The 15397-nt window shown below is 48.1% G+C and overlaps 1 protein-coding gene across 4 annotated transcripts; it reads right to left on the bottom strand.

The window, feature by feature from the left end:
* Nucleotides 1-241: 241 nt before the first annotated feature.
* LOC125392429 (serine protease 52-like) lies at nucleotides 242-14693 on the bottom strand. 4 transcript variants are annotated; one of them, XM_087912179.1, is made up of 5 exons: nucleotides 14552-14693; nucleotides 9346-9544; nucleotides 8033-8283; nucleotides 6728-6870; nucleotides 242-815 (listed from the first exon to the last, which is right to left on the bottom strand). In XM_087912179.1, exons 1-5 carry the CDS (start codon nucleotides 14631-14633, stop codon nucleotides 768-770), a joined length of 723 nt encoding a protein of 240 aa, XP_087768305.1. In that variant the 5' UTR covers nucleotides 14634-14693; the 3' UTR covers nucleotides 242-767. The 4 variants fall into 4 exon arrangements, with proteins under 4 accessions (XP_087768305.1, XP_087768304.1, XP_087768307.1 ...); XM_087912178.1 differs by lacking the exon at nucleotides 242-815 and adding an exon at nucleotides 5643-5930; XM_087912181.1 differs by lacking the exons at nucleotides 242-815; nucleotides 9346-9544 and adding an exon at nucleotides 5643-5930 and having other exon boundaries at nucleotides 14552-14664.
* Between the last annotated feature and the right edge of the window lie 704 nt (nucleotides 14694-15397).

Here is a 15397-nt window from a genome sequence, read left to right as displayed (position 1 = left end):
AAGCCTCCTCTGCCTCAGGACGGCCCCAGGGCTTCTCTAGGCAAGTCCTCATGCCTAATCTAGAACCGACACACAATGAGCTATCTTTTTAATGGGAACAGGATCTCACTAGGTAGCCCTGGCTGGCCTAGAACTCACTATGTCGACTAGGCTGACTGCAGATTCAAAGACATTGGCCTACCTCTGCCAGGATTAAAGGCACACATCACCACACCCAGCTGAAAAGTTGCCGTTTTTGTTTTGTTAAGATTTTATCTTGATTTTATGCGTGCGACTGCTTGCATGTGTAAGTGCCCCACACGTAGATCTTGAGGGTATTCGAATGTACCAAGACCTCTTCGGTGGACCCGCATATCATCTGCGGTGGTGTCTCATGGTCACCAGGAGAGTGGTGCCTATTTCCTGGTTGCTGGTGGAACAGTCTACAGATGCCGGTGGAGTCAGTGGATGGCGTGCGTGGTCCAGGCCTTCTCGCTCCTTACCGGCGATCCACCTGCCTGCTTCATCAGCTCACAGGGGTGTGGAAACCCCCAGCTTTCACGGTGGGCGTTTCTGTTTCTTCATATAGTTTCCCCGAGTTCGCCTTGTGCATTTGAAGATTCCGTCCCTAGGTACAGGAACAGTTAAGGTTCTCGCTTCTTCTTGATGCCATGATGTTTCTTGATGCTCGTCATTCATTCATCCTAGCAGCAAATACCCATTGTTTTTTTAGAAGTCCTCTTTGGCGCACAGCGACCCTGCTTTAGGAGTGTTCACAGGTGTGGTTATCAGCTTGACCTGATGTAGAGGCCACCAAGAAGCAAGCTCCCAAGGACCTGTAAGGAATTTTTATGGTTAGGTGAATTACATTTCCCTATAGATAACACTTCCCCTGGTCTCTGTGCTTTAGTTGGTCCTTCTTTCTGCTTACACCCCTCTGCTTGCACTGTTTGGTCCTTCCTAAAGTACACTGATACGTTTGCTCTGCCTTCGTACAACTGGGGAAGTCTTCCCTTAACTTTATCAAATGTATTTTTGCCTGATATAAAATTCTTTTCTGGTCAGTAATTTGTAGGCGTTTTCCGCCGTCTTTTCCTCTCCTCTGCTGTGCACAGTTTCCAGGGCAATCTGCTGCCTTCCTTTCTCTGCTCCTCTGTATGCGATGTGCATAATTTTCTCACCCATCTGTTGCTTTTATGATTTTTCTCAATCAAGTAATTTGATCATACTGAGGGAAACTGTGCTGCTACAAGATAGCGCATTATTTAAAAATCAGGCTGTTGCAGAAATACGCATTTGTAGTTTCTCTCTGTTGGCCCCTTCTTCTAACTTGACTCATGCTGGGAAGAGGGAACCTCAATTGAGAAAAAAAATGTCTCCATTAAATTGACCTATAGATGAGTCTGTAGGACGTATTTTTTTTTATTGATTATTGATAGGGGAGGGCACAGCCCACAGTAGAAAGTGCCACCTCTGGACAAGGTGGTCCAGGGCTATAGAAGAAAACAGACTGGGCGAGTCATCAGGAACAGGTGGGTAAGCAAGATTTCTCCATCAGTTTCCGCCTCCAGATTCCTGCCCTGACTTCCCTTCAGGAGGGAGTGTCAGCCATAAGCTGAACTAAACCCTTTCCTCCTCACGTTGTTTTTGGCCACGGTGCTTATTGCAGCAACGGAAAGCAAACTAGGACACAAGTCCTCAAAACCTTCTGGTTGGTAGAACAATTTTCACAAGTCCAACACCCACCCACCCCCATCCCATCTCTTTCCTCAGTTAACTCTAACCAGTTAATCTGGCCTGGCCTCTCTGGGCCACGATTAAGTCACCTACCACACTCGCCCTGTTATGAGGCATTAGGGCTTCAGCCTCTTTGGTCCTGACCCAGAGGGTGGGTAGAGATTCACAGTCCCGTGTGGATGCTTTAAACATGTGTTATAGGAACAGGCTGGTGTGGGAAGGAGCAGTATGCCTCTCGGAAGGCTCCAGTTTGCTATTCTTTTTTAACAGTCAGCGAGTGTGCCCTCACGCCTGTTTGAAGGCACACACCCAGGACCTGCCCTTAGCCCTCTGTCCCAGATGAAATTAATGACATTGGAACTGAGTCTCTGTCATCGCGTGCTCCAATACCCTAGCAGACTTGTAACAAGGAAGAATTAGGGCACAGCTCAAATGCAGCAGAGGAAAAAGAAATGGGCTGAGATCCACAGGGAGAGCTTTCTGCTTCTTCATCTGTCTCCTGGCCCAAATAGCTCGGCTTTCCTCCCCCGGCTCGTGTTTGTGTGTTACCTTTCTCCCTCTTGTGGCAGATGCCGACAGTCTGGTGGTCCTGAAGTAGGTCAGAGAGAGTGTGGTGGGGAGACACAGCCCCTGGCTCTGCCTGCCTTCAGGCCTAGCAGACCTTCTGTGGCATATGAGGGTGATCCCTGCTCCCCAGAACCAATGGGCTCAGGGAGTCACCTGCTCAGCCCCTGGGTTCATCTCTCTAGAACAAGATTCTCAGATCCCTAGCTGGAAGGAGACAGGAAGTCCTTGACTGTCCTCAGCCCTTTGCCTCTCAGAGTCTCAGTCCCTTCTCGTCATTACACCACAGCACTAGCAAAACAGTATCAGAACAGCAGCCAGAAAGACACACTGGTTTTCTAGGATGCTCATCACATGAAGGGCCTATTTCAAACCTATAAGCTCAGGTTTGGGGGGCTCAGGTCTTGGGACACAGCTCAGCAATAGACTGTTTACCCTACCATGCATGAAGTCTGAGACTCAATCTCCAGTGCCAAATACAGACCTGAAATGATGGTCCATGCCTGTCATTCCAGCACCCCGGAGTCCGAGGCAGGAGGATTTCCACAAGCTTGTGGCTAGTCTGGGCCACATAGCAGGTTCCAGGCAAGTTGCACCGCAGCATGAAACCATCTTTAAAAAATAAATAAAAATGCTAAACAACAAATTTAAAGCAGACAAAATCCAGGTCAGGGCTCCTAGGACAACTGAGACTGCCGAGCTGTGCTGTATGGAGGACAAGTCTTCAGGTTAAACAAACCTTGTTCCAAGGAAAGACATGAAGGAAAAGTCAGCGGATTGTTCAGTGTGGAACTGGGTGTGTGGTGGATTTCAGGGTCAGACTGCCCCAGAGCTGGGGGTTGCCTTTTCTGTCCTAGGTAAAGCTTGTAATGCCCACAATCCCACTGTGTCCTTACATGCGGTTGATAATTTAAGTGCAAGCCTTTTCTTTTCCTCAAGATGTCCAAGAGAACAGACAAGGTCGACTACGTCTAGTGTTTGAGAGAGAAATGTTATTATACAAAAGGCTCCCTCGGGAGTATTGAAGCAAAGGTCCAGGTGAGCACAGTGGACTTGGGAGGGAGCATCTGCCTTTCTTGTTGGAGTTTTAAAAGCTTAGCATGAGGGCTAGAGAGGCAGATCCGTGGTCCCAGCTAGAATCAGCAGTGTAGAGTGCTGTTTTCCAGAGGACTGGGTTTGATTCCCAGCACTCACATGAACCCACAGCCCTCTGTGTTTCCAGTCCCAGGGCATGCAATACCCTCTTCTGTCTCTGAAGACATGGGCATGCTCATGAACTCATAGTGTACAAGCATGCAGGCAGGCAAAGCACCCATACACATTAGAAACAAAAATGAACCAACCAAACAAAAACAGAGGTAGGCGTAATGATACACTCCCAAATAACCAAACCATTTGGCCTCAGGCATTTCCTGAGTCCTGAATCTTAGCATGCTAATCGTGATCGCCAGAAGCCAAGGCACCTTTACTGCGGCTCAGTACCAGATGGCAGCTGTGAAAACAAAGGTGATGTGTTAGAGCTCTCTAGAGAAACAGAACTGATAGAGTCTCTCTCTCTCTCTCTCTCTCTCTCTCTCTCTCTCTCTCTCTCTCTCTCTCTGTGTGTGTGTGTGTGTGTGTGTGTGTGGTTTATTAGAGTGTATTAATTACAAGCTATGGTCTGACTATCCCAACAATGGCTGCCTCCCAATGGAAAGTCCAAGAATCTGAATAGGACTGAATAAGAATCTGAATTTGGTCCATGGGCTGGGTATCTCAACTAGTCTTCAGTATCCACCAGAATCCCAAGGAAGTAGGCTCTAATACCAGTGGAGGAATGAATTTGCCATCAAGAGTGATGTCAAACGAGCAAAGAGCAGAAACGTCCTTCTTCCATGCCCCTTTATAGAGGCCTGCCACCAGAAGGTGTGGTCCAGATTTAGAATGGATCTTCCTACTTCAAAAGGTTTGTGCTTAGAATGGGTCTTTCCACCTCGAATGATCCATTCAAGAAAAATCTCTCAGGGTTGTGCCCAACCACTTGGGCTCCAGTTAATGCCAGATGTAGTCAAGTTGACAACCAAGAATAGCCATCACAGGGGGAAAGAAATTCTAGGGAACTTTCTAGAAACCAGGTTGGCTGAAGCTACAAATACAGAGAGAAGGGAACGAAGGGTGTTTCTTTCATGAGTTACCCGCTGTGTGACTTTTTCCAGAGAGACATAAAACTCAGTGTCTGTCTCTAATTTGTGAAGGACAGCACAACCCAAGGAATGATTCTCCCAGTTCATTTTGACGGATGAGATGAATTTATCAGAGGTGACTTAAGGAACAGAGGATGACCGTGGACAGCTAGATGTATTTCCCCCCAACACACACACACACACACACACACACACACACACACACCTACAAAGCTTCTATATGCTTCTGAGTTTACAGACTTTCTATTACACCTGGTTCAAGGCCCCTCCTGGTCTTAAAGAGTCAGAGGCAAAAGCTTGGCTTAAAGCATGAGGCACAGACCCAGCAGACTCTAGGGAAGTTCCGCATGTATGTGTACACAATCCTGTTCTCCCTTCAGGGATCCTGATGCCTTGGGTGAGCACTGTTCACCATGGAGAAGACACTGCTTCTTCTGCAGTCTGGCTCATAGGACAGCTAGATAGCAGCTTGCTGCAAGGTGGTGGGTTAGTCTTACAGCAAAGGAAAGACAGAAGGGAACATGTGGATGAGAGGAGCGAATGGGCTCCCCCTTCAAGGGTCCCTGGATTGCCCCTCTTTCTATGAGATGAAAGGCGAATCTCAGGGATTCTTGATCTCCTCTGAGGAAGAAATCAAAGATGAACATAGTGAAAGTGCTTTCTTGACACATGAGTGCAGGCTCAAGAACGAGCAACTGCCCCAAGGGTCAGATTTTAACCAGGTTAACATCTTTGGGTTTGTGGGATGGTTTGATGTTTCTCTGTAATTATGTGGACTTCTGGAACCCAATCCATGTATCATAGAATCTTCCTATGTGGGAGGTTGGGAGTTTCTGATCTGTGGGGTCCATACAAGACTGTCACACTGCCTGGGGTTGAGTGGCACTGGCTTTCCTCAGGGTTGTTGGGTGGTTTGGTTTGACTAAGATACTCTCTTGGCCAACATTTACTCACTTCCTGACTAGCCCCAATATCACCTCCTTTAGAAGAGACTCTCAACCCTTGGAGAGGATTCCTCCTACTTTTCAGTTCCATTTGAAACTCCACAGTGGTCCCCAGGCTTGTCTGGCGTCCTCTATCTGTACAATGAGTTCTGGTGAAACAAATGTCCTGAGAATCATTCCTCAAAGTTTGAGTCCACCCTTCTCCTTATTTCATGCACTGAAAAGGACACTTGACTTGGGGACCGTGCCACGTTTAATCACCAGGTTAGAGCATCATGAAATACAGGAATACAATAGTCCAGCAAGAGATCTGCGAAGGGCATGCAGAGTCTTCCACATACACATAAGGCTTCCCTGCCTCGGCTGTCTTCTTTCTAATCCACTTCAGGTAGTGTGACACCTTGGTGTATACTCCAGGAATGTCCTTCCTGCCACAGCCCGTGCCCCAGCTGACAATTCCCAACTGGTACCAAGTGGTTCTGTTTCTATTTTTGTTGCAAACCAGAGGTCCTCCACTGTCACCCTAGGAGAGAAAAGTCATTGGGGAGTGGAAGGGCAGTAGGAAGCCACTCCCATGGCCTGCTGAAGTGTGATTTTCTTGACAGAAGATACTGAAGAGTCCTGGTGATGGCAAGTGTCTGGTTTTTATTCAGTCCTCTGGCCACACGGCTGTGACTGTCGCGTAGGTAACAAACAGTTTAGTCAAAAGCTATTGGATGAGTGGCAGCTTGGTAAAAAACTGATTTCCACTGCCACCTATGTCACCATTGAGTGACGTGTCATCTGTTTTGGTGGTTCTGTAGCAAAACCTTATGCCTTCCCCATGATTGCATTTTCTACCAACCCAGCTTTCTTTCTTTTGCTCACAGTTGCAAAAAATGGAGAATAAGAAAAAAAAATCCATCATGCCTCATAGAAAGCCATTGGTTGGGTCTACTGGGTACATAGAGAGATACGTGGCAAATGCAAGAAGGGCAATACTCTGCTAAAAATGATAAAATTTAATACTTAAAACACCACATTGTAAACTACTTAAGGAATAAATGAATAAATTTGAAGACTCACCCATAAGGGAGCCCTTCCTGCCTGAGGCAGAGGTTAGAGCCAGGCCACATCAGGAGCTAGAGAGGTGGCTATGCTTCCCATTCTAGAGCTGGGGAGGGAACAGGTTTTGCCACACATTGATTTAGAATCACTATGTTGATTAGAGCCACGCAGATTGTGGTTATTTGTTACAGTGGTCCCAGGAAACAGAAGTGGAATCTCATCCACTGGATAGAAAAACCAACCACCCTCCCCAGGCAAAGCCCAACCCATTACCTGGCAGGCATCCTTCCCAGCATCTTGAGCCGCAGCACACAGTACATTCTTGGTTACTAGAGGCATAAGATGGCCGCACTGGTCCCATCTCAACAGCTCCACATCGACTTTATGCAGCTTTGAGGGTTGGATGTTTACTAAACCTGACCCAGAGGAGAAGCAGGGGGAGAGAGAGCCTCAGCCGAAATGGTCCCTTTAAGTTGAGTGCCAGCTCCCTTCCACATCACCCCCAATGACACGAGAACTTCTGTTCACCCAGAAACAAAGTTTGGTGTGAATGTGAGAGAGGAAGAGATGCCCAGAAGACTGTCGAAGCATCCATAGGTTCCCCAGGACCAGGTCCTAGCTTAATCTCAGCCTGAGTCTAACATCTTTCAACCCTACAGTAGGCACAAGCCCGAGCTGCAATCCTGAAAATGTGTTTTGTTGGAATCCATGATGACCAACAGAACCTAAGTAGATACGTGGGCTTGTACCACTCTATCCCCTGAGCCATTTACCAGGGAGAAGCTCTCACTTCCCAGGGTATGGATGCTTTCTTTCTCTTTAGGTATTGCCAAATCCAGAATAGAGAAAAAGTCAAGGCATGTGTGTTGTGTGATACTTGCATGGTACTTGTGGACTTTGGTGTTAAGAACTTTGGAGTTGTTTCTTTTAAACTCAGAAAAATCAGGAAAGACTGACTCCCACCCAGATTGGAATACAGCACCAGGACAAGGTTCAGCCACGTGAGGGATTACCTGGAGGAACAACATGAATTGCAAAGTGTTCCCTGCTGATTGATTTATGGGACAAGACATGTTTGCCAAGAAAAATGGACAAAGGGGATCAAGTTTGCAAGCGTGACTGGGAAGCGTCTAGGAGTGGGCTGCAGATTGCTGTCTACAAAGAATATTTTATATTCTGGATTTTTTCCTTGGCCTGGATCTTGGCTTTTAAATAGTTAAAGGCCTTGGCCTTAGAAGATCAACACTGACACCATCATCTTGAGCAGAGGCAGCTGACACTAGTACCCTTCATGGTCCCTCGACTGAGTAAACTTCTCTCTGGGTTTCCCCTGAGGTGCTGCCCAGGTTTCATGTTCTATAGTATAAGCACACAATTTGCTCTAGGCTCCCAGAAGTCTCACTAAGCCTGGCAGCATGAGGGACGGAGGGGAAGGTACATCATGGGCCTTCAGTGAGAACTAATGTCACCGGGTCCACCAGGCAAAATGCCAAGGGCCAGCAGAGCTTCTAGAATTTTCTAACCCTCCTGAACACCAGGCACATGCCATCCTGTCATACCCAACCCGGAGTCACTCACTGGTATTGGTAATGCCCCATCCTGTCACCCAGCAGTTATCCCATGCCAGTATGTTGGAGACTTCTGAAACACAGATGGGCACAGTGTCGATGCTCAGGTTTAATGGGGATTCGAGCAAGAGCAAAGCTATGTCATTGTCCATCAGCCAGCTATCAAACCTCGGGTGCATGATTAACTTGTCCACTTTCTTATACTTCAAGTTCTCCGTGTTGTTGAAGTCGTCTTGCCCGTGCATGATCTCCAAGTTAGAGCTCGTTTAAAATAAGAGGAGAAGAAAGGTAAGCGACAGAGGAGGAAAGGAGGGATCCCTGAGGGAAAGGTCATTCTGCCATCAGGGGCCATGTCCTAAGCAGTGAGGGGCTAAAGGGATCTGAGCAGCAGGAGGCAGCTGGACTTCCAGCACCTAGCCTGATGGCCTTACTTGGAAAAGCAGCATCTAGGAAGCTGGAGGACACCAACGCATCATCCTTGGTGCCCAGGAAGGGCTGTACGGATTATAGAGTGGGAGTCTGGGAAGAGTCCTGAGACTCAAGGACCTGGTGATACATGCTCAGGGGCTGAAGCTTCACCCTCACATACCAGTGCCTTCGATGCCCCTCCTACTCTGCGGTCATTCACCTCCCACTGTGTCTCCAACAAGAGCAAATTAGTGACGTGCTTTTTTTTTTTTTTTGGTGCCTATTTATTGTTTCTGTTTGCTTGTCTTTAAGACGAGGTCTTCCTTATGTAGCCTAGGCTGGCTCCTGACAAGCCATCCCCCAGGCTCATCCTCAGAGTGCTCAGTGAGAGAGAGACAGCTACTGCCATCCCCAGCTTGGAAAGGTGTTTATTAGGTTGGGTCATGTCCACAGGTACTTAGCGAGATACAAAGCCTGGGACAAAAACAAGATGTACAGAATCCCTGGAGGAGAACTGGTCAGGTGGAATACTCAACCACCCATGCCATTGTAGTATCATGGTGTCGCATGGCTGGTTGAATGAAGTTCCAGAGTCATCAGCATCTGGGACAAGCACCCAACTACATTGGTTATGAAGCAAATTCTAAGCTTGTTGGCACAGGCTTACAGGGTCAGCTACTTGGAAGCTGAGGCAGGAGAATTATTAAATATGGGCCCCTAGGTTCAATCCCTAGTACTACTACCACCACACACATGCACACACACACACACACACACACACACACACGCACACACACACACATGCACACACGCACACACGCACATGCATGTACACACACACATGCACACACGCACACATGCACATGCGTGTACACACACACACACACACACCACATTATTTACAAGAATACTTGCTTGTTGATTCGGAAGAAGCAATGGGATGCAGTTAGAATCCACCACTCACTGAGAATAGATCCCCCACAGACATGATTGCCAAGGCTCATAATCCCCACGTGCCATGGGAAATCCAAGATATGTGTGGGGTTCCCTCCCACAATAGCAGAGACTTCATGGTGTTGCTGAGATCTGGCGCTTATCCTCTGGCCGCATGTTACTAAAACAAACGAGGGAGAGGGAGGAAAGTTCTAGGGCCCAAAAGTGTCTGGGGGTCTCGGAAGAGGCTTGACAACAAGCCTGTTCTCCCCACTCACATAGGCAGCAGGGCTCGGCAAAGGGACATTGGCAGGGGTCCCACAGACTAACCCAAGTCCACCGTATGTCTCTCAAGGGTTCGGCTACATGAATGTGAAGTGCTCTGGGTGACACCTTCACTGTCATGTGCTCCTGGGAATGATTCTGTGAGGCCCGTGAGAAGGGAGACTCAAAACCACCAGGCCTGCAGCTGGATCTTGCTATATCCCCCCAGTTTGTGTAGTATTCTTTTTTTTAAATTTTGTCTCATTGTCCCTGATGAGATGCTGTAGGGCTGGACAGAGTGAATGTGCGTTTTCCTGGACCTCCCAGACATCATCAAACCAGCAGTCGGAACAAGATGGGCCCAACCCGCTCTCCTAGTCCTGTCCTGATTTTCCTACTATGATTAGAAAACACGTCTTCACACAACTTTAATTCCAAGGATCGTTTCAATTCTCCCCAGTTTGATGTTTCCTATATGAAAGGGTTTTTTTTTTTTACAGCTTTTGCTGTCTTTCCAGGATTATTTCATTTTTTGTCTCCTCTTCTCCTCTCCTAGTTTCCTGTCTTCCTTGCTTCTTCCTCTTTTTTCCTCTTCCCTTTCCACCTCTTCTTCCTCCTTCCTGGTACTGTGGGTCAACCCCTGGCCTGGTGCATGCTAGGCCACCGCTCTACCGCTCAGTCCACCCACACCCTTCCAGTATTATCCCAGTTAAGAGAGAAATCAACGCAATGCCATCTACAGTACTGAGTACTCACTGTTTGCACAGCACCGTCCTGTTTGGCCTAAGGTTATTGCTGCCCTGTTTTAAAGAACAGAGCCTGAGGCCGAGCTGAGGTCGGACAGCTCCTAGCCAGCAGAGCTGAGCTGGGAGCGCGGGTGATGGTCCAATGGCAATGGCATTCACGCAATTCTTGCAGGAAAGCATAGCAATATTTTGATTCCCGTTTCCTCTAGTCACAATCCCACACCCGCAGGTTGTCATAACCACCATCCCGCCACGCAGAATGCTCTTTGACACACTACTACCTCCACCACATACACCCCACTAACATAAGCCAACCCCCATAGACCTCCGCCACATCCCCTGCCACTATACCGCCCTACCGCACAATCACACCGCACACTCCATCTACACCATCTCTCTGCACACCCCACCACCATACAGGCCTTCACCGAAGAGCTCTGTCACCAAAGAACCATATCACCACAGGAGCCTACCTCCATATATGCACACCCCAACACCACAAACCACTGCCACACATGCATACCACACGCCCACTGTTTGCCAACACCCCAACACCTGTGTCACCACCACACATCACCACCCCACTACCAGCCACTGCATCTCAATCTTTCCACTCCTATCCCAGTACCACTGGCCTTCTTTCAGTAATCAACAGCGTCCTGCCTCAGGGCCCTTCCCCTGTCTCCCCTCTGATCTGTGATCCTGTCTATCCTGGGCATCTTAGCTCAATCATAAAGCAATTTTTGCTGAGCTGGGCAAAACTGAGGCAGGAGAAACTGCAGTTTGAGGCTAACCTGGGCTACAGGAGTATTGGGGGTGTAAATTTACATTGCCTTTATTGCGGTATCATATTTGTATTAGGTATTCTCCTCAGGATGCCAGCAACAGTTAACAAGTGTTCGTAAACTCTTGACGTCTGCTTCTCTCTTTAGTCTGATCTCCATGAGGGCAGGAGCCATATGCAACATTCTTATGGCCACGGCACTTAGGCAAAGAGGCCGGTATGATGCAGGAACCCAATAATGCACAGTAATGGAATAAATTGACGTATTGGGGGTATATAAGCTGCTGGCTGCAGAGACGGAGTAGGTGGGTAGATGTGTGGTTCGGTAGTTGACAGGATGAGTGTATGGATGGCTGAATAATTATGAACGATCTTGGTATCAGTGGTAAAATTCCTTGACCCACCAGTGGCATGAGCGGGTAGTTGAGGATTCAGGAGCCTTTGTTCAAAGGCTTCAACCCTTTGAGTTCCCAAATCAAGAGTTCAGAGTAGAGAGGGAGTGGGTGACAACAGAAGTATCGTCCCGTTTGTGGGAGAGTGGGTGATCACCAAAAGGGTCATTGCATTTGAAGATGTGAAGAGGAAATCCGGAAATCCCTGTCTCCTCTGCCTTGTTCATGTCAAGGAGGTATATTTGACCCTTCTCTGGTGGGGGAGGGGGAGCCAGCACACTAGAAAGCACCTACGATATAATCTTGAATGGAAACATCTGGTATTCTGGCTAGGGACCCTTAGAAATCCTACAGCACGTTGGTCAGGGATGGGAGAAATTAAACCTTATTTGAAACAATGATTTGTGAATATGTATGCAAAATGACATAGCGGGAAGTCAGGCTGCGTTCACAAAATAACTTTCAGTCTTAGCTTTTTGAAACATGGTGACACCTGCCACCTCTTGAGTGTCTTCCCGGAGCCAGCTATTCTGTAACACGGAGGAGCAACAGATTCTTAAGAAGCCCAACAAGCTTCGGTGGTGTGTCTGCAGTCCCACCTTAGGGGCAAAGAAAGGAGCTGAACACGGGAGAAGGCTACAGAAAGAGACTCTCAGCCAAGGGTGACTAAACCCAGCTGCTCCCTTCTTGCTCAAGGTTTCTGAAGTTCACACACTGCCCAACCCGCCCAATCTTTAAAAGTCTTAACTGAACCGATAGCATGTGGTTCAAGCCTTAACTGGACTGACAGCATGTGTTTCAGATGACCGCTTTGTGGGGGTGAACCTGAGATGTTCCAGTCCAACACTGATAGTTGGAAACCTGTTCACCCTGTTGAGGACTGATGTGGGAGAGAGGCTTCCCTAAAGAGCCAGGTCTGATGAGTAGGTGGTGACTATTATTGACTGCTGGACAATCAAATCTGATGGTACGTCTAAGCTTAGCAGAAGCGCCAGCAGTTTCTGCTGGCAGGTGGGCAGTGCCAGGAGTCTGGTGGGATTCTGAGTCCCACAGCCCTTAGAAATGCCTCTCAAAAGCAAATGGAAGGATCATCTGAAGTCTTGGGATGGGAGTGCACAGCCATGCAGTTGCAGAACTGAGTCACGATTAATGGTAGTGCACATTGCATTGTGGACAGACATGATCTTGCCAGTTTTTAACCCTGTGATTGACCCATCAGTATCGCCGTCAGGACAAACAGGCAGGGCTGGGGAGATTGCTCAGTTGGTAAAGGACTTGTCATGCAAGCGCAAAAACCAGGGTTTGCTTCCCCAGAAGCCATGTAAAAAAACTGGAGGTGGAGATGGGCAGTTCCCTGGGACTTGCTGACCAGCCAGTATAGGGGAACCAGGAGCTCCAAGTTCAACATTTTGATGAAGGTTGGCATATCTGGGCCCTGTGGGTCTCTTATCTCTGCCCCGAGTCCTCTTCCCCCTCACTCCAACCCACTTGTTGGCCTGTCTGCCTTGGCAATGTATTAAGCTCTTTCCCTTGCAGGGCCTTTGCACAGGGCTTGCAAATATGAGCCCTCCCCATCAGAAAATCAAGTGTGATGGGTACAGAAAGCCCTTAGATGACTGGCTGATTTCATCTGCTCCTCCCAGCTTTTCCACAAGTCTGTCTTGTCTGTTTTCCATCATTGTACAAGGACACAGTCAACAGGGTTTACTCAAGGATTTTGTTGCTGTTGTACAGGGGGGCGGGGGGATAGGTGGTGCGGGAGAATTATCTGTATTCTGTCAATCATATTTTCATAAAACGCTGATTGGTCAGGCAGGAAGTATAGGTGGGTCAACCAGACAGGAAGTAGAGGCGGGGTGATGAGAACAGGAATATTCTGGAAAGCAGGAAGCTCCCTCCGCACTGCTGCACAGACCACCGAAGAGGCAGCATGTAACTTGCCCAGCTGAAAAAGGTACCAAGCCATATGGCTAGCATAGATGAGAATAATGGGTTGATATAAGCTATAAGAGTTAACAAGAAGCCTTAGCTAATGGGCCAATCAGCTTTATAACTTATAGAGATCTCTGTGTGATTGATTTTCTCTGGGATTTGCCGGATGTGGGTTACCGGGCGGGAACAGATACCCCAACAAGCCGGCCCTCATGTTACAGATAGGGAGCATTCTACCTGTAAGCAAACATTCCCTGGCCTTCTTTCACTTTTTATATTGGAAAAGGGGTCTCATTAAGTTGTCCAGGCTAGCCTTGAACTCACTCTTATAGCCTAGGCTAGGCTTGAACTTGAGATCCTCTTGACTCATTCTCTTTGGTAGCTGGATTAGAGGCCTGAACCAACCGTCTAGCTCCTGCGTTTATGTTTAAGGTACCATCCCCACCACCAGATAGCCCAAAAACCTTGAGGGGAGAAAAATCTATGTCTTCTCTGCTGTAAATACAGTTTCTGAAACATCCCAGCCTGTGGCAGGGGTTTGAAATTTGGTGAGCAACCCATTGACCCCAACTGCATACATTCTCTGCACTCATCGCTGGGAACACTGATGTCCCACCTTGCTTGAGTGCTGTAACATGGTGGCTTTCCATTAGACCCTTCAGAAGGTTTTCAGCATGGTGGCAGAAGAAAGAAATTCTAGAAAGATCTTTCTAGACTTAAGCCTTCCTGATGTAGCCAGTAGGCATCACTGCCCTAGAAGCTGGCTGCCTTTTCTGAAAAATGTACTGGTGCAGCCACTAACCCTAGGAAACTCTTGTACTTACAATTACCACACACACACACACACACACACACACACACACACACACACACACACACCAGGCTCTCCCCCTCCCCAGCATCTTTAAAGAGCAGGTATTATAAGAATCTCAGCGATCATTTACCTCAGATTCCTAAATCCTGCCCCTCCAACTACTGAATCAGTACCCTGGGAACTTGCCTTTGGAGCTAGCTCCCAGATGATTCTACCACCCCCTAGGGACTAAGCCTTGGGGTCCCCAGAGACCTACGTGCCAGTGAACTATGTGCCCAGGGTAGCAGGAAGACCATTGGCAGCAACATCCCTGCTCTTCCATCCTTCCATCTTTTCATTGGCTTGCCTGCACATCAGCACAGGGGAACTTCAGCTGAGGCAAGTGGATGGAGGGCGGGGCCTAGATGACCACTGAGGTCACAATAGGCCTGGGTGGGCCATCCTGAGCAGAGGAGGATGGGGAGAGGGCGATGATGCGGGTGACAGGAGGTGGAATAGGGGAGCTCCATAAACAGTGGTGCTCCCAAAGACTAGGTGGTTTGGGGATGCCCCAGAACACAATGGCTGAAGGCCTGGCCTTTGCTAATGAGAAGGAAGCTGAGGTGTGTTGTTCAAGGAAACCAGAGGACACAGCAGAGACACCAACACACACTCCATGGGAGTAGCTCATGTCACCAGCAGAAATCATTCAACATGGACGCCCATATTTATCTAGAAAAGGATGATAGCGCATCCCTGTGGGGCTGAGAGGGTTAATACACCTAGACACTGGTTCTCAACCTTCCTAAATGCTAAAACCCCTTAACATAGTTCATGTTGTGGTGACCTCCAACGATAAATTTTTTGTGGTTACTTCATAACTAATTTTGCTACTGCTATAAATAGTATTGTAAATATCTGTGTTTTCTGAGGGTCTCAGGTGACCCCTGTGAAAGGGCGATTCAGCCGCAGAGGGGTCGCCACCAACACCTTGAGGACCACGGCACTAAGGCCTGTATCCTAGCATCTGTAGGATTACAAGCCTCTGAGGCAATCCCTTGGGTTTCCCGCTCCTGTCTCCCTGCAAGGGCAGTACCTTGAACAGCAGCTCCTCCCAAAAAGC

This window comes from Myodes glareolus, chromosome 12, assembly GCF_982192425.1.
Source record: "Myodes glareolus chromosome 12, mMyoGla1.1, whole genome shotgun sequence".
Classification (NCBI taxonomy): domain Eukaryota; kingdom Metazoa; phylum Chordata; class Mammalia; order Rodentia; family Cricetidae; genus Myodes; species Myodes glareolus.
This window is presented reverse-complemented; position numbering and strand designations above follow the sequence as displayed.

Excerpts from the sequence above, each read along its gene's own strand:
- LOC125392429 (XM_087912178.1), bottom strand. The coding sequence starts at position 14,633 with ATGAAAAGATGGAAGGATGGAAGAGCAGGGATGTTGCTGCCAATGGTC. Across the intron at positions 8,284-9,345 it reads TGCTTCTTCCGAATCAACAA|CTCTAACTTGGAGATCATGC; the intron begins GCAAGTATTCTT and ends ATTTTAAACGAG. Across the intron at positions 6,871-8,032 it reads ATGGGGCATTACCAATACCA|GTTTAGTAAACATCCAACCC; the intron begins GTGAGTGACTCC and ends CCTCTGGGTCAG.